The 19,018-nt window shown below is 44.4% G+C and overlaps 1 protein-coding gene across 2 annotated transcripts in view; it reads right to left on the reverse strand.

The window, feature by feature from the left end:
- The window catches only part of LOC106580211 (E3 ubiquitin-protein ligase znrf3), a 194,656-nt gene extending 177,824 nt beyond the window's left edge, over window positions 1–16,832 (reverse strand). For both annotated transcript variants that reach the window (XM_014161036.2, XM_014161035.2), the window contains exon 1: window positions 16,270–16,832. In XM_014161036.2, the coding sequence (XP_014016511.1) occupies window positions 16,270–16,497 (228 nt within the window). In that variant the 5' untranslated portion in view covers window positions 16,498–16,832. The remainder of the gene's footprint in view (window positions 1–16,269) is intronic.
- Window positions 16,833–19,018: the final 2,186 nt, after the last annotated feature.

Here is a 19,018-nt window from a genome sequence, read left to right on the forward strand (position 1 = left end):
GGAGTCAGAACAGAAGGGTAAAAACAGGAGGAAACAGTTAGGTTGTTGGTTAGAGAGAGGGAGTCAGAACAGAAGGGTAAAAACAGGAGGAAACAGTTAGGTTGTTGGTTAGAGAGAGGGAGTCAGAACAGAAGGGTAAAAACAGGAGGAAACAGTTAGGTTGTTGGTTAGAGAGAGGGAGTGTGTCGGCAGATTAAAGACAGAGGGGGAAGTAACAGCACACCCAACAGGAAATGACAGCAGTTGGACTGATTTAGGATGTCATAACACCTTAGTCATCCATCACAAGCACACAGTGCTTTGTGACAGGCCATGATGTACCATACAGATTAGTGATACGGAGTCCTGATTTGTGACATGGCAAACGTACCAGTACACGTTTGTTGTGAGGATAAGAAAGAGGTAGGTCCTGATTCGTAGTCTGTGTGTATGAGCCAACTCTGAGTCAAAGTCATGAGCCAAAGTCATGCACATATGCATCCTCTACAGGACAAAAAGCGAGAGAGAGACAGAGAGAGACACACAGAGAGAGAGAGAGAGAGAGAGAGACACAGAGAGAGAGAGAGAGAGAGAGACACACAGAGAGAGAGATAGAGAGAGAGACACACAGAGCGACTGACAGCGAGACAGACAGAGAGAGAGAGAGAGAGAGAGAGAGAGAGAGAGAGAGAGAGAGAGAGAGAGAGAGAGAGAGAGAGAGAGAGAGAGACACACATAGAGCGACTGACAGCGAGAGAGACACAGAGAAAGAGACACAGAGAGATAGAGAGAGAGAGACAGACACAGAGACAGAGAGAGACACAGAGAAAGAGACACATAGAGAGAGAGACACAGAGAGACACAGAGAGATAGAGAGAGCGAGAGGAGAGAAAAAAAGCAGCCTAAAATGACTTTGGCTGGAACTTGAAAGCATAGCAGGGTGGCGGTTAAAGTGACGATAGCACTTAAAATACAGCTGCCACCGCGAAACCAATACATGGAGAAAGCAGGCGAGCAGGGCAGGGTTAACCTTTTAAACCCTATAGCTGAACAGAGCTAGCTTCTTGTGTACTGCTACTGTTGCTTGGCGGCAGGCGAGGCGATGGAGCTGGCGAGGCAGTGGGGTGGCCGGCACTGGGCTGGGAGGGGTCCTGTGTGTTCTGGGTACCTCCCGTCTCGTCCTGTCTGGTCCTGGCCCATTATGGCCTCCTCTCTTGGGGTTTCCAGCCTGTGGCCTCCCGACAGAGAGACAGAGACAGAGAGAGAGAGAGAAGCGCTGCCTGGTTCCCTCAACCAAGCTCTCATTATAGTCTAAATGCAGCAAGACATAACTCCATCTCCAACTGCTACTTGCCTGGCCTGTTCCCTTGCTTTCTCTGTCTATGAGCTGAGACGAAAGGAGGTATACAGTCCAGAATACTGGCTTGGGATGTTCATTTTTCTGACTTAGTTGGTATGTGCAGTTGTGTATAGACTTCATAAAGGTCAGACTAAGCTACTGTATAGACGTCATGAAGGTCAGACTAAGCTACTGTATAGACATCATGAAGGTCAGACTAAGCTACTGTATAGACTAGACTATAGACTGTAAAGACTATTATGATTTTTCAATGCAGATACCGGTACCGATTATTGGAGGACCAAAAAGCCGATACCGATTAAATCGGACGATTTTTTTTGGATTTTTTATTTGTAATAATGACAATTACAACAATACTGAATGAACACTTATTTTCACTTAATATAATACATAAATACTATCAATTTAGCCTCAAATAAATAATGAAACATGTTCAATTTGGTTTAAATTATGCAAAAACAAAGTGTTGGAGAAGAAAGTAAAAGTGCAATATGTGCCATGTAAAAAAGCTAATGTTTAAGTTCCTTGCTCAGAACATGAAAACATATGAAAGCTGGTGGTTCCTTTTAACATGAGTCTTCAATATTCCCAGGTAAGAAGTTTTAGGTTGTAGTTATTATAGGAATTATAGGACTATTTCTCTCTCTACGATTTGTATTTCATATACCTTTGACTATTGGATATTCTTATAGTGTCACGCCCTGACCTGAGAGAGACGGGTTATTTCTCTATTTTGTTAGGTCAGGGTGTGGGGTGGGCATTCTATGTTTTGTATTCCTTTGTTTTGGGCCGAGTATGGTTCCTAATCTGAGGAAGCTGTCTATCGTTGTCTCTGATTAGGAATCATACTTAGCCTCTCTGGGCTAGGCGGGACGAATTCGTCCCACCTACGCAACAGCCAGTTGAATCCCGTGGCGCGATTTTCAAATACCTTAGAAATGCTATTACTTCAATTTCTCAAACATATGACTATTTTACAGCATTTTAAAGACAAGACTCTCGTTAATCTAACCACACTGTCCGATTTCAAAAAGGCTTTACAACGAAAGCAAAACATTAGATTATGTCAGCAGAGTACCCAGCCAGAAATAATCAGACACCCATTTTTCAAGCTAGCATATAATGTCACAAAAACCCAGAAACAGCTAAATGCAGCACTAACCTTTGATGATCTTCATCAGATGACAATCCTAGGACATTATGTTATACAATACATGCATGTTTTGTTCAATCAAGTTCATATTTATATCAAAAACCAGCTTTTTACATTAGCATGTGACGTTCAGAACTAGCATACCCCCGCAAACTTCCGGGGAATTTACTAACAATTTACTAAATTACTCACGATAAACGTTCACAAAAAACATAACAATTATTTTAAGAATTATAGATACAGAACTCCTTTGTGCAATCGAGGTGTCCGATTTTAAAATAGCTTTTCGGTGAAAGCACATTTTGCAATATTCTCAGTAGATAGCCCAGCCATCACGGCTAGCCATTTAGACACCCACCAAGTTTAGCCCTGACCAAAGTCAGATTTACTATTACAAAAGTTTGATTACCTTTGTTGTCTTCGTCAGAATGCACTCCCAGGACTGCTACTTCAATAACAAATGTTGGTTTGGTCCAAAATAATCCATCGTTATATCCAAATAGCGGCGTTTTGTTCGTGCGTTCCAGACACTATCCGAAATGGTAAATCAGGGTTACGAGCATGGCGCAATTCGTGACAGAAAAATTCTAAATATTCCATTACCGTACTTCGAAGCATGTCAACCGCTGTTTGAAATCCATTTTTATGCCATTTTTCTCGTAAAAAAGCGATAATATTCCGACCGGGAATCTCCGTTTAGGTAAACAGAGGAAAGAAAACAAAGCAGTCGGTCGACGCGGGCACACGCCTGAGTCTCACAGTACTGTAACCAGCCACTACCCAAACGCGCTACTTTTTTTCAACCAGAGCCTGCAAAGCCACAATTCAACTTTTTGCCGCCTTCTGAGAGCCCATGGCAGCCGTAGGAAGTGTCACGTAACAGCAGAGGTCCTTTGTAATGGATAGAGATGGCAAAGAAGGCCAAGAAATGGTCAGACAGGGCACTTCCTGTACAGAATCTTCTCAGGTTTTGACCTGCCATTTGAGTTCTGTTATACTCACAGACACCATTCAAACAGTTTTAGAAACTTTGGAGTGTTTTCTATCCAAAGCCAATAATTATATGCATATTCTAGTTACTGGGCAGGAGTAGTAACCAGATTAAATAGGGTACGTTTTTTATCCGGCCGTGTCAATACTGCCCCCTAGCCCTAACAGGTTAATGTTCAATTACTGTAATTAGTACATGTATTAACCAAAATGTATGTAACAAAATGAAAGGGATTAACGGTAAATTGGCTGTTTCGAAGCATGTCAACCGCTGTTTAAAATCCATTTTTATGCCATTTTTCTGATCCCGGTATTGGGATTTATTGTCAAGAGACCATGGTGGGAAATTCAAAACTGCAAGAATCTAATAATTTCAATTTCTCAAACAATCAACTATTTTTCACCATTTGAAAGATAAACATCTCTAAGCTACTGTATAGACTTCATGAAGGTCAGACTAAGCTACTGTATAGACATCATAAAGGTCAGACTAAGCTACTGTATAGACATCATGAAGGTCAGACTAAGCTACTGTATAGACATCATAAAGGTCAGACTAAGCTACTGTATAGACTTCATGAAGGTCAGACTAAGCTACTGTATAGACATCATGAAGGTCAGACTAAGCTACTGTATAGACATCATAAAGGTCAGACTAAGCTACTGTATAGACATCATGAAGGTCAGACTAAGCTACTGTATAGACATCATAAAGGTCAGACTAAGCTACTTTATAGACTTCATAAAGGTCAGACTAAGCTACTGTATAGACATCATAAAGGTCAGACTAAGCTACTGTATAGACATCATAAAGGTCAGACTAAGCTACTATATAGGACAGGGGTATTCAACTCTTACCCTAAGAGGTCCGGAGCCTACTGGTTTTCTGTTCTACCTGATAATGAATTAGTGCCACCTGATGTCCCAGGTCTAAATCAGTCCCTAATTGGAGGGGAACAATGAACAAAGGAAGTGGAACTGTCTTCGAGGTCCAGAGTTGAGTTTGAATGGTATAGGTTATTCACATTCAAAGAAATGACTCAATGTAGAAACATATCAACAACAGTGGTTGATATTTGATGCAGTGTAATGTAATACTTTGAGTGAGATGCAGAGCCCAAGATTCTCAGCTGTCTTTCTTTCCTGTAACTTTATTTCACAGGAAGTTTGAGTCTTTCCAAGGAGGAAGTGAGACGAAAGCCACATATTCTCTTTGGTTCTGGTTTGAAGACACTATGAGTTCCATCTGGGACCGACGGGCGCTGCCGCTAACACTGCCACATCTCTGCCTCCGGATCTGCCTCTTAATTCTGACTCTCCCTGTCCCCATCTCAGCCTCTGTCCCTGCCTCCAACTCTGACTCTCCCTGTCCCCGTCTCAGCCTCTGTCACTGCCTCTACTTGTTCCTCTAGCTCCTCTCTCTCACATGCTGCTGACAGCACAGCCCCGCTGCAGGGAAATCAGACCATGTGATGAGATGAGATGCAGGCAGCTTCCCTCGCTGGGCTAAAACAACAGTCAACAGTCAACTTGGCCAGGGGAGAGACAATATGGAGATGATAGGTGATACATATGGTGAGCAGATGCCTTCATTTCAACTTCATCAGGACCAAGAAAACCAATGGTGACACTGGTAACTGCAGGAATGATGCATTATTATGCAGTTATAATGCATTGTAAGACTTATACGTTTTAAAGTTATAAAGCCTATGACCTCCTTTATAATATGTTATTATCGTCTCATAATGAACCATGTTTGTCATGCCACTGCAATGACTGACTGATACTATGCTAATGTTAAATGGCAAAAATAGAAGTATGGTGACACTTGGGTGGTGGTCTAGTAACCCTTTGTGCATTCCATTATAAAATGTCATCCCAAACCAGGAAGTAGGATCAGTAGCTCCTCCTCCCATGCAGATCAGGCCTTTGACCAAAACAGAACCCTATTCCCTACATAGTGCACTACTTTAGACCGGAGCCCTATGGTGGTGATACCATCCAACTGGGTAAATATCGGTTGGCATGGTCATAGTGAACCTGAGCTCACCTTCTGTCGCCCAAATCGTTCAACCTGGGCAAATCAGGCGGGGGTTGGTAGTGGCGTGGGTAGTGGCCCACTCCTATTCTCGCTATACACCAAGTCACTTGGCTCTGTCATATCCTCACATGGTCTCTCATATCATTGCTATGCAGACGACACACAATTAATCTTCTCCTTTCCCCCTTCTGACAACCAGGTGGCGAATCGCATCTCTGCATGTCTGGCAGACATATCAGTGTGGATGACGGATCACCACCTCAAGCTGAACCTCGGCAAGACGGAGCTGCTCTTCCTCCCGGGGAAGGACTGCCCGTTCCATGATCTCGCCATCACGGTTGACAACTCCCTTGTGTCCTCCTCCCAGAGTGCTAAGAGCCTTGGCGTGACCCTGGACAACACCCTGTCGTTCTCCACCAACATCAAGGCGGTGACCCGATCCTGTAGGTTCATGCTCTACAACATTCGCAGAGTACGACCCTGCCTCACACAGGAAGCGGCGCAGGTCCTAATCCAGGCACTTGTCATCTCCCGTCTGGATTACTGCAACTCGCTGTTGGCTGGGCTCCCTGCCTGTGCCATTAAACCCCTACAACTCATCCAGAACGCCGCAGCCCGTCTGGTGTTCAACCTTCCCAAGTTCTCTCCACGTCACCCCGCTCCTCCGCTCTCTCCACTGGCTTCCAGTCGAAGCTCGCATCCGCTACAAGACCATGGTGCTTGCCTACGGAGCTGTGAGGGGAACGGCACCTCCGTACCTTCAGGCTCTGATCAGGCCCTACACCCAAACAAGGGCACTCCGTTCATCCACCTCTGGCCTGCTCGCCTCCCTACCTCTGAGGAAGCACAGTTCCCGCTCAGCCCAGTCAAAACTGTTCGCTGCTCTGGCACCCCAATGGTGGAACAAGCTCCCTCACGACGCCAGGACAGCGGAGTCAATCACCACCTTCCGGAGACACCTGAAACCCCACCTCTTCAAGGAATACCTGGGATAGGATAAAGTAATCCTTCTAACCCCCCTTAAAAGATTTAGATGCACTATTGTAAAGTGGTTGTTCCACTGGATATTATAGGTGAATGCACCAATTTGTAAGTCGCTCTGGATAAGAGCGTCTGCTAAATGACTAAAATGTAAAAATGTAAAAATGTAGTGGCGGGGGTTGGTAGTGGTGGGGGTTGTGGGGGCGGGGGGTTGGTAGTGGTGGGCGGGGGTTGGTAGTGGTGGGCGGGGGTTGGTAGTGGTGGGTGGGGGTTGGTAGTGGTGGGTGGGGGTTGGTAGTGGTGGTGGTTGGTAGTGGTGGGGGTTGGTAGTGGTGGGCGGGGGTTGGTAGTGGTGGGGGTTGGTAGTGGTGGGTGGGGGTTGGTAGTGGTGGGCGGGGTTGGTAGTGGTGGGCGGGGGTTGGTAGTGGAGGGGGTTGGTAGTGGTGGGGGTTGGTAGTGGTGGGCGGGGTTGGTAGTGGTGGGCGGGGTTGGTAGTGGTGGGGGTTGTGGGTGTGGGGGTTGGTAGTGGCGGGGGGTAGTGGGAGCAAGGGGGTTGGTAGTGGTGGGCGGGGGTTGGTAGTGGTGGGGGTTGTGGGGGTAGGGGTTGGTAGTGGCGGGGGTTGGTAGTGGTGGGGGTTGGTAGTGGAGGGGGTTGGTAGTGGTGGGCGGGGGTTGGTAGTGGTGGGCGGGGGTTGGTAGTGGCGAGGGTTGGTAGTGGTGAGGGTTGGTAGTGGTGAGGGTTGGTAATGGTGGGGGTTGTGGGGGCGGTCATGCCATCGTGGCACCGTGTCACGGTGTTTGCCATTGTCAACACCGCCAATGAAACGGAGCCGATGTAATAGCCCACTGCCGCTTGTTTACACCAGGGTTCAGAATTATACACCATCACATTCCCATTCAGACAACGACTCTTATAGCAGGGTCCGATGTGATATGCTGCCACATTCATACCCCCACACCGTATTCAATGAGAATGAAGACAAACATCGCAAACTAGTCAAAACTGCAAACCCAAAACATCAAGCGACAATGCCTTATAGCAATGTAGCTCTACATTCTATAGTAATGACTCTGGCTACAGTAAACCCACTGTTTCACAACACTTCACACCAGCTGAAGTTGAGGAGGCAATGAGGATATATATACTGCTCAAAAAAATAAAGGGAACACTTAAATAACACATCCTAGATCTGAATGAAAGAAATAATCTTATTAAATACTTTTTTCTTTACATAGTTGAATGTGCTGACAACAAAATCACACAAAAATAATCAATAGAAATCCAATCAATCAACCCATGGAGGTCTGGATTTGGAGTGGAAAACCACACTACAGGCTGATCCAACTTTGATGTAATGTCCTTAAAACAAGTCAAAATGAGGCTCAGTAGTGTGTGTGGCCTCCACGTGCCTGTATGACCTCCCTACAACGCCTGGGCATGCTCCTGATGAGGTGGCGGATGGTCTCCTGAGGGATCTCCTCCCAGACCTGGACTAAAGCACTCCTGGACAGTCTGTGGTGCAACGTGGCGTTGGTGGATGGAGCGAGACATGATGTCCCAGATGTGCTCAATTGGATTCAGGTCTGGGGAACGGGCGGGCCAGTCCATAGCATCAATGCCTTCCTCTTGTAGGAACTGCTGACACACTCCAGCCACATGAGGTCTAGCATTGTCTTGCATTAGGAGGAACCCAGGGCCAACAGCACCAGCTTATGGTCTCACAAGGGGTCTGAGGATCTCATCTCGGTACCTAATGGCAGTCAGGCTACCTCTGGCTAGCACATGGAGGGCTGTGCGGCCCCCCAAAGAAATGCCACCCCACGACTGACCCACCGCCAAACCGGTCATGCTGGAGGATGTTGCAGGCAGCAGAACGTTCTCCACGGCGTCTCCAGACTCTGTCACATGTGCTCAGTGTGAACCTGCTTTCATCTGTGAAGAGCACAGGGCGCCAGTGGCGAATTTGCCAATCTTGGTGTTCTCTGGCAAATGCCAAACGTCCTGCACGGTGTTGGGCTGTAAGCACAACCCCCACCTGTGGACGTCGGGCCCTCATACCACCCTCATGGAGTCTGTTTCTGACCGTTTGAGCAGACACATGCACATTTGTGGCCTGCTGGAGGTCATTTTGCAGGGCTCGGGCCGTGCTTCTCCTGCTCCTCCTTGCACAAAGGCGGAGGTAGCGGTCTTGCTGCTGGGTTGTTGCCCTCCTACGGCCTCCTCCACGTCTCCTGATGTACTGGGCTGTCTCCTGGTAGCGCCTCCATGCTCTGGACACTACGCTGACAGACACAGCAAACCTTCTTGCCACAGCTCGCATTGATGTGCCATCCTGGATGAGCTGCACTACCTGAGCCATTTGTGTGGGTTGTAGACTCCGTCTCATGCTACCACTAGAGTGAAAGCACCGCCAGCATTCAAAAGTGACCGAAACATCAGCCAGGAAGCATAGGAACTGAGAAGTGGTCTGTGGTTCCCACCTGCAGAACCACTCCTTTATTGGGGGTGTCTTGCTAATTGCCTATAATTTCCACCTGTTGTCTATTCCATTTGCACAACAGCATGTGAAATTTATTGTCACTCAGTGTTGCTTCCTAAGTGGACAGTTTGATATCACAGAAGTGTGATTGACTTGGAGTTACATTGTGTTGTTTAAGTGTTCCCTTTATTTTTTTGAGCAGTATATATATATATATATATATATATATATATATATATATATATTCAGAGTGTCCTAAATCCTACATTCTATGTTTTTATTGTATGTTGTAAAGTCGGGGAGCTGCCCCGCTTGCAGAGAGAGAAGAGCCCATGCAGTTTGACTTGCTGACACAGAGGGTGATTTAAAGAGACATTGGTTACCTCCCTATTATGTAGTCAAATTGTAGGCAATCGGGGGACTGGGCTGTCTGTTGGGGAGGGAGGGAGGGAGGGGCTCACAGTTCTGGCGTCCCGTCCACATCGAGTCATCTCACTTCCCTATTAGCAGAGCAGAGCAATAAGCAAACTGACTTCATTTATTATTTTTGGCCCCCACCGGCACGTGCTGTTTTTCTGCACTATTCAGGCAGAGCTGAGGGGGTGTTCGCTCTGGGGAACAGGGGAGTTGGTGGCGGTTGGGGTTGTGGTTACTGTACCTCTTGAGGTTTGGAGACCACTGTACATATTCAAACCGCCTATTCAAACCGCTGGAGCTGACTGACTGGCCTACCTGCCTGCCTGCCTGCCTGCCCTGGCCGACTCAGCATGCCAAACCGCTCAGCTCAGACACATACGCTGGACGGGCCAAGTCAAGGCCTCCATTCACACAGACTGGGAGAAAGCTGAAGGTCAAGGCCTCCATTCACACAGACTGGGAGAAAGCTGAAGGTCAAGGCCTCCATTCACACTGACTGGGAGAAAGCTGAAGGTCAAAGCCTCCATTCACACTGACTGGGAGAAAGCTGAAGGTCAAGGCCTCCATTCACACTGACTGGGAGAAAGCTGAAGGTCAAAGCCTCCATTCACACTGACTGGGAGAAAGCTGAAGGTCAAGGCCTCCATTCACACAGACTGGGAGAAAGCTGAAGGTCAAGGCCTCCATTCACACTGACTGGGAGAAAGCTGAAGGTCAAAGCCTCCATTCACACTGACTGGGAGAAAGCTGAAGGTCAAGGCCTCCATTCACACTGACTGGGAGAAAGCTGAAGGTCAAAGCCTCCATTCACACTGACTGGGAGAAAGCTGAAGGTCAAGGCCTCCATTCACACAGACTGGGAGAAAGCTGAAGATCAAGGCCTCCATTCACACTGACTGGGAGAAAGCTGAAGGTCAAGGCCTCCATTCACACTGACTGGGAGAAAGCTGAAGGTCAAGGCCTCCATTCACACTGACTGGGAGAAAGCTGAAGGTCAAAGCCTCCATTCACACTGACTGGGAGAAAGCTGAAGGTCAAGGCCTCCATTCACACTGACTGGGAGAAAGCTGAAGGTCAAGGCCTCCATTCACACTGACTGGGAGAAAGCTGAAGGTCAAAGCCTCCATTCACACTGACTGGGAGAAAGCTGAAGGTCAAGGCCTCCATTCACACTGACTGGGAGAAAGCTGAAAGTCAAGGCCTCCATTCACACTGACTGGGAGAAAGCTGAAGGTCAAAGCCTCCATTCACACAGACTGGGAGAAAGCTGAAGGTCAAGGCCTCCATTCACACTGACTGGGAGAAAGCTGAAGGTCAAGGCCTCCATTCACACTGACTGGGAGAAAGCTGAAGGTCAAGGCCTCCATTCACACTGACTGGGAGAAAGCTGAAGGTCAAGGCCTCCATTCACACTGACTGGGAGAAAGCTGAAGGTCAAGGCCTCCATTCACACAGACTGGGAGAAAGCTGAAGGTCAAGGCCTCCATTCACACAGACTGGGAGAAAGCTGAAAATCAAAGCCTCCATTCACACAGACTGGGAGAAAGCTGAAAGTGTGGAAACGCACAACAGGGACAGTAGTGAAAGTATTTAGGGATGTTTATAACAAGTCTTACAATGCATTATAAGTGCATCATAATGCATTAAACCTGTGGCTACATCTGCATTGCTTGCTCTTTCGGTTTTTTTTTGGCTGGGTTTCTGTATAAGCACTTTGTGACATCTGCTGATGTAAAAAGGGCTTTATAAATACATTTGATATGATCATGACAGAAACATAATTAGGCCTGGTGCACACAAACAACGCCTGGACGTACTAACATGGACGGACACACAGCGCCTGCCCCATTGACGTACCTACATGGACGTACCTACATGGACGTACCAACATGGACGTACCAACATGGACGTACCTACATGGACGTACCTACATGGACGTACCTACATGGACGTACCAACATGGACGTACCAACATGGACGTACCAACATAGACGTACCTACATAAAAATACCAACATGGACGTAGTACCTACATGGACGTAGTACCTACATGGACGTAGTACCTACATGGACGTAGTACCTACATGGACGTAGTACCAACATGGACGTGCCTACATGGGCGTGCCTACATGAACGTAGTACCTACATGAACGTAGTACCTACATGAACGTAGTACCTACATGAACGTGCCAACATGGACGTGCCTACATGGACGTGCCAACATGGACGTGCCTACATGGACGTGCCTACATGGACGTAGTACCAACATGGACGTGCCAACATGGACGTGCCAACATGGACGTGCCAACATGGACGTAGTACCTACATGGACGTAGTACCTACATGGACGTAGTACCAACATGGACGTAGTACCAACATGGACGTGCCTACATGGACGTGCCTACATGGACGTGCCTACATGAGTAGGGTTGAATGGCGGGAACCCGGTTACCGAGATATACCGGGATTTACTGCACAAAACCACTCCCTTTTCCCGGGATAAATAACTGCAAGAAACCAGTAAATTATAATACATTATTTATATGAACAGTGTGCCGTGAAATGGAACTGTTAAATTATATGCGATGTCTAAATATGGCTTCTCTACGGCCTCTGCATGATGAATCATCAACGCTCAGGGTGGGGACAGACAGCCCATCTCAGTATGGAGAGCAGTTCACAATACACGTAGACCTATCATCTCATCAGGGTAACTTTTTTTCTTGTGACAGGTAGGTCTACATTTCCTACAACATAGTCTATTCTACAGTAATACAAAGACAGAATGTCTAATTTACGCATGTACATCTGGCTTTCGGTGGGTCACATTGTTTTTTTAACTGTAAACACATACATACATACATATATATATATATATATAGGAATTACAGTTGCAGAGTTTTTAAACATCTCAAATATCATTGTTTTAAATCAGTGCACACGCAAGCACTATCTCGCAATCTCTCTCTCTCCATCTAACTCCATTCAAACTGCATACACAATAGATAATCCTCTTCTAGATTGATATATAGTCCAGTATATAGATATCCTAGCCTACCTCGTTCAGGTACGAAATTCAATGCCTTATATTTAGCTATTTAATGATGGGTTATTGTCACGTCCTGACCATAGAAAGCTGTTATTTTCTATGGTAGTGTAGGTCAGGGCGTGACAGGGGGGTTTTCTAGTTTAGTTTTTCTATGTTGTCATGTTCTAGTTTTGTATTTCTATGTTGGGTTTTGTTTGGGATGATCTCCAATTAGAGGCAGCTGGTCATCGTTGTCTCTAATTGGAGATCATACTTAAGTAGGTGTTTTTCCCACCTGGGTTTGTGGGAGATTGGCTTTAAGTTAGTGTTTGTTTCACCTCTGCGTCACGGTTTGTTGTTTTTTCGTTCTTGAGTTTATGTGTATGTATTGCATAGTTTCGCAGTGTAAATAAAATGTGGAATGACACACATGCTGCACTTTGGTCCGCTCCTTCCTACGTCAACCGTGACAGTTATGCATAATACGCTTCTAACTTATAGCCTCTGTCTCTTGTCCAATACTCAAGTACCTGTGCTCTGCTGGCCTCTCTCCTTTAAAAAATGCTCCTTAGCTCTTGGATTCCCATGCAGGAAAAGCTAGACTAGAAAAGCTTGCTGGACAATTTGTTTTTAGCATTTGTTATACGAATAGACTATTCGAAAAGGGACGCAAGCACTTTTTTTGATTAATGTTAAATACAGCAGACAACAGAACTCATGGGTAGTTTGAAAGAGCGAACGTGCAATGGTGGTAGACTACAGCAGTTATTTATTCAGACCCATAACCATTCAATCTTCGTGAAGAGAAATGAAAGCCGTATGCATCTAATTCTAGGCCTATAGTGTTCAAGGATGTCATTAGAATGATGAATACAGTATGTATTGGATAACAGCACAATAATTTGGGCTGGGCTTGTGCTCATTAAACGTTGTTAATGTAGGGCTCATTAAATGTATTTAATATATGTCTCCTAGGCTCCGGTAGCATCAGGTTTGAATTATCATGCTGATCAAGGCTTTAATCAAATCCAGACATTTATATACTTTATTATGCTTTTGAATGACACATTTTAACAAATACAGTTTCAAATTCCATTACTTTTTCAATAAAAGAATACAGTCACGGGGTTGCCATCTATCTTATTCAGAAAGATATAAACTAACAGCAACTAGTGAAATAAAAAATTCAAAACTGTTTGGAACTGTTTGAATGACAAATGGTTTTGCCTGTGTTGGACAAACTGTCCCTCTTCTTTATATAGAAGGACAGAGAATAGGAGTGGTATTGGACAAACTGTCCCTCTTCTTTATATAGAAGGACAGAGAATAGGAGTGGTATTGGACAAACTGTCCCTCTTCTTTATATAGAAGGACAGAGAATAGGAGTGGTATTGGACAAACTGTCCCTCTTCTTTATATAGAAGGACAGAGAATAGGAGTGGTATTGGACAAACTGTCCCTGTTCTTTATATAGAAGGAGAGAGAATAGGAGTGGTATTGGACAAACTGTCCCTCTTCTTTATATAGAAGGACAGAGAATAGGAGTGGTATTGGACAAACTGTCCCTGTTCTTTATATAGAAGGACAGAGAATAGGAGTGGTGTTGGACAAACTGTCCCTCTTCTTTATATAGAAGGACAGAGAATAGGAGTGGTATTGGACAAACTGTCCCTCTTCTTTATATAGAAGGACAGAGAATAGGAGTGGTGTTGGACAAACTGTCCCTCTTCTTTATATAGAAGGACAGAGAATAGGAGTGGTGTTGGACAAACTGTCCCTCTTCTTTATATAGAAGGACAGAGAATAGGAGTGGTGTTGGACAAACTGTCCCTCTTCTTTATATAGAAGGACAGAGAATAGGAGTGGTATTGGACAAACTGTCCCTCTTCTTTATATAGAAGGACAGAGAATAGGCGTGGTCAGAACACTATGTTAGCAAAGAAAGCAAATCTAAATAGATGTGGTTTTCAATGTATAGCTGAGGTCTGACATTTCTGTGTGGTTAGCAAGCCAAGCCAAATGTCCAACGAACGCTATGTGTATAAACAGTCAAACAGGATCCATTTCTGTGCTAAATATTCTCTGTCCTTTGATCCTAACGTTCTCCCGCAACATGCTACTTTCATTGCAAAATATGACAACTTGTTGCCATTTTTATGAAAATACCCTCGTGAGTGCACACGCTGACACACACACACACACACACACACACGCACCATTCAATGAAGTTCTCTTCAGGAAAGCCTGTACTCTCCTGTGGCTCTGTATTGTAATTTCACAGTATGCGTTAGAAAGCAGTACATGTCTTACTGACAGTCGACGTTATAGATTCCTGTGACGATCCTAACAGGACCCAGATATGGTATGGCATATAAGAAGACTAATGCGCAAACAAGTCACCCGTTACTTCATTAAACATGTAGGTTAGCACAAAAATAGTCATAATTGAGTCTTTTCTACCTAATCATGGTCATGTGTACTGTAGCAGTGCTAATCCCCACTAGGTTGGCGCCTAGGACTTACTACACTATGAAATACTCCTATAGGTTTTAATCAATGTTAAAATATTATAAGTAGCAGTCTATCATATTTTCTTTAATATAATGAACATTCACTATATTCCACAAAAAAAAAGGGTGTCAGGGTTTCAGTCACTACATTCTTTACCCAGGGCACACTTCACTTCAGCGGGCTTTTAGGTCCATTTTCACAACTCTCCCCACTAAATACTGTCCTTTTCAAACTTCATACAGTCACTGCATGTTCGCCAGTTAACAAATTCAACTTTTATTTACAAGATGACTGCTCCAGAGAAAGTTCCCTTCTCCCGGTATAGCTTTCAAAATCAGCACCGAGAGTAATAGACCACATTGTCCCGTTTTTATGTAGGCTACAGCAGGGTTGGAGGGGCCGTGGCGTGGGCTAACATCACAAGGCGTCAGGCTTGGACAGCTATCAAAGGCTTTAGTACACTTGCCGATGGTGCTTACGGGAAACGATTACGCACATGGTTAGTGAAGTAACTGTGGACTATAAAACGACCATACCAAAACGAAGTAACTAAGTTGGTACTGGGTACACAAAAATAGTATATCCTTGTTATTCCAGATCGCACAACATTCTACAAGTGAATGGCCTGGGATAGTGTGTTGCCTTTTAATGTTGTTATAAAATATCCGCACACAATCACTAGCTTAGTCATGCTTCAAAGACGTTTTCTGTGTGGAAGATTGATACAGTGTAACTTCACAGCGAGGCGGGACAGTAGGTATGCAGAGTTGTTTGAGTTCCATTGGTGGAATTGATGCAAATAATAAGTCAATTATGAAAACAAACAATTTTCCGCCAACTAATTGAGCCCGAAATGATCTATGCCACTGAATCAAATCACGTACCGTTATTGGACATAACGTTTCTTGATTAGTTCTAGACAATATTTGATGGAGCTGTGACCAACTAACCACAAACTCTATCAATTGTAACTTTCATCAGGTCATGATGAACAACTTGAATGATTTTCCTGTGTAATAACTATGTTTAAAAACTCTATCTGAGGGAGAGAAATAAGTGTTATTGAATGTATATGCCATGGCAGATTGGGGGTGAATGTGAGCTTCTATCCAGGAAAGTGCATGTTTCATTGTAAATGAGTTACAAAAAAATAGAAGCCATGTTGTAATCACATATTCTCTCTCACACTCACACTCACACACACACACACACACACACACACACATAGTAGACTAAAAGTTTTAGAGTAGAGCAAGAAACCAGCCGAGCTGTGGCAACATATTGGACATGTCATGCGCAGTTGCGCACAACTGAACTGAGTTTTACATACTTGTACAATCTCGCCCTCCGCGCTGATAGTGGCTCCTGCCTTTGAGAATCGTCCTTGCAACCCCGTCGTGTATGTAGTATAATCTCCATTCGGACTGGACTCAAACAGTACTACTTCCACAAAAGCCGTATCCTTGGCGAAAACCGTTCCAATAGAAGTGGTAGCCACGATGATCATCAAGACTACAGAATCGGCTACACACTCTAACCTCCTGCTTGGTAAAATCATCGTCTTGCCGGTTGGATATGCACCGATCGGAACATCATTTCCCAGGGTGATTAGGTGATGGTGCTGAAATGGAATCTGATGCGAGATCGATGCGTCAAAAGAGCGTGTTTATTTCACTATTGCAGCCTTGTCAATTACATTGCTTGCTTCTTAACGTTCCCTCTCTTTCTCCCTCCCTCTCTCTCTATTTCTCTCTCACTCACCCCCTCTCTCTCCAGCGCTACAAAGCGGATCTCCTTTTGATCTCCAAACACGTGATTTTTTGTATTTTTTTTTTAGATTTTTTTCATCCCAAAAGGGTTATCCCCACCCACCAATCTTCCTGACCCGCTACTTTCCACTCCCCGCTCTGAAGTGCCAGCACTCTGTTAAGGACGCACGGCGCATTCACTTGGGCTTTAGGCGCTATATATCGAGAAGTATGCTATATACCTCGAATTGACGCCAATTAGCCAATCATTCTATCAAAAGTGATATATTTGAGCAGACATAGCCTACAAGAGGTTTGCTTTAGGTATGGACGTGAGATGTAATAGCCAACGTGGTTCAACTATTCTTAAACGCTGTTAGGTTGTGTCTTGTTGAAGGGGTGATTTGCTCTTGACTGTCTTTCTAAACTCCTTGGTCCGGTCAAACGCTACGCCACAGTTTAGGAAAGATTCGCTCAGGATCGAAGTTCTTGAAGATAGGAACGACCTTAAAAGAACCATTACACTTGTCAGAAGCTCCATTATTTAAACTGGCTAACCTCCATTCAGTTATGTTTACCTGTTGGTTAGAACTGTATCTATTTGTGTCACCGGGCATTACATTAATGATCCATCTGCTCGCATTGGGAGAGATTAAGAAGTTACAAAGCAACCTGTAGTTTCCGGTGGGTTTTCGTTGTGACGAATGGAAGCATATTTAAGAAATAAAAAGCACAGTTAAAGCTTACACTTTGTACACGTTTTATGAATAAGCCTTTACAAATTCTTATAAATGTCTAAATGTTTTGATATTTTTTTTCAAAGTATTAATGCTAATGATTGTCATGCTAAATGTTTATACATGTTTACAAATAAAGAAATACACTGAGTGTAAAAAACAGTAGGAACAAGGATGCTGGTCCATGTTGACTCATTTTACATTTCATTGTCATTTAGAAGACACTCTTATCCAGAGCGACTTACAGTAGTGAATGCATACATTTCATTTCATGCATTTTTTTTTTTGTACTCCAATGCTTCCCACAGTTGTGTCAAGTTGGCTGGATGTCCTTTGGGTGGTGGACTATTCTTGATACACACGGGAAACTGTTCAGTGTGAAAAACCCAGCAGCGTTGCAGTTCTTGACACAAACCGGTGCGCCTGGCACCTACTACCATAACCCGTTCAAAGGCACTTCATCTGTTGTCTTCCCAATTTACCCTCTGAATGGCACACATACACAATCCATGTCTGTTGTCTCAAGGCTTAAACATCCTTCTTTAACCTGTCTCCTCCCCTTCATCTACACTGATTGAAGTGGATCTAACAAGTGACATCAATAAGGGATCATAGCTTTCACCTGGATTCCCCTGGTCAGTCTATGTCATGGAAAGAGCAGGTGTTCCAAATGTTTTGTACACTCAGTGCATGTAGTTTGTTTTGTAATGATTCACAAATAGTTTATTAATGCTAATTTCATGAAAAGTATTATAAAGTGTTAGGTATTTCACAAGCTGGTGTGTTTCAATTTGCTTGAGCAGTAAACTGTCAGTTGTTTATTTTGTCTTTATTAACATAATGTGCATTACAAGTTGACAAATCCCCAAGTTGTCAGTGTTTGGTTGAGCTGCATTACTCTCATCTTCAAAGGGTGCTTAACCTTATTTATAAGAGTGACACAGGTGTTTAAAGCATCTTAACAGCCATTGCAACAGCCATTGCAACTGAAATAGATTCTGTGTGTGTGTGTGTGTGTGTGTGTGTGTGTGTGTGTGTGTGTGTGTGTGTGTGTGTGTGTGTGTGTGTGTGTGTGTGTGTGTGTGTGTTATTTGCAACAGAAATACATAATCATTGGTTCGGTGCAGGAGAGATTTATTCACAATGTTAAGAATGTATAAGGTTCGAGTTTTGCATAAAATTTTGTACACACTATGGACAATTGACATGATAAAAATATTGAAAACCATAACACATATCTAAGAAAGGGAAAGGGAAAGGGGGATATCTAGTCAGTTATACAACAGAAAGGGGGATACCTAGTCAGTTGTACAACTGAAAGGAAAGGGGGATACCTAGTCAGTTATACAACTGAAAGGAAAGGGGGATACCTAGTCAGTTGTACAACAGAAAGGGGGATACCTAGTCAGTTGTACAACTGAAAGGAAAGGGGGATACCTAGTCAGTTGTACAACTGAAAGGAAAGGGGGATACCTAGTCAGTTGTACAACTGAAAGGAAAGGGGGATACCTAGTCAGTTGTACAACTGAAAGGAAAGGGGGATACCTAGTCAGTTATACAACTGAAAGGAAAGGGGGATACCTAGTCAGTTGTA

This window comes from Salmo salar, chromosome ssa20, assembly GCF_905237065.1.
Source record: "Salmo salar chromosome ssa20, Ssal_v3.1, whole genome shotgun sequence".
In the NCBI taxonomy this organism is placed as follows: Eukaryota; Metazoa; Chordata; class Actinopteri; order Salmoniformes; family Salmonidae; genus Salmo; species Salmo salar.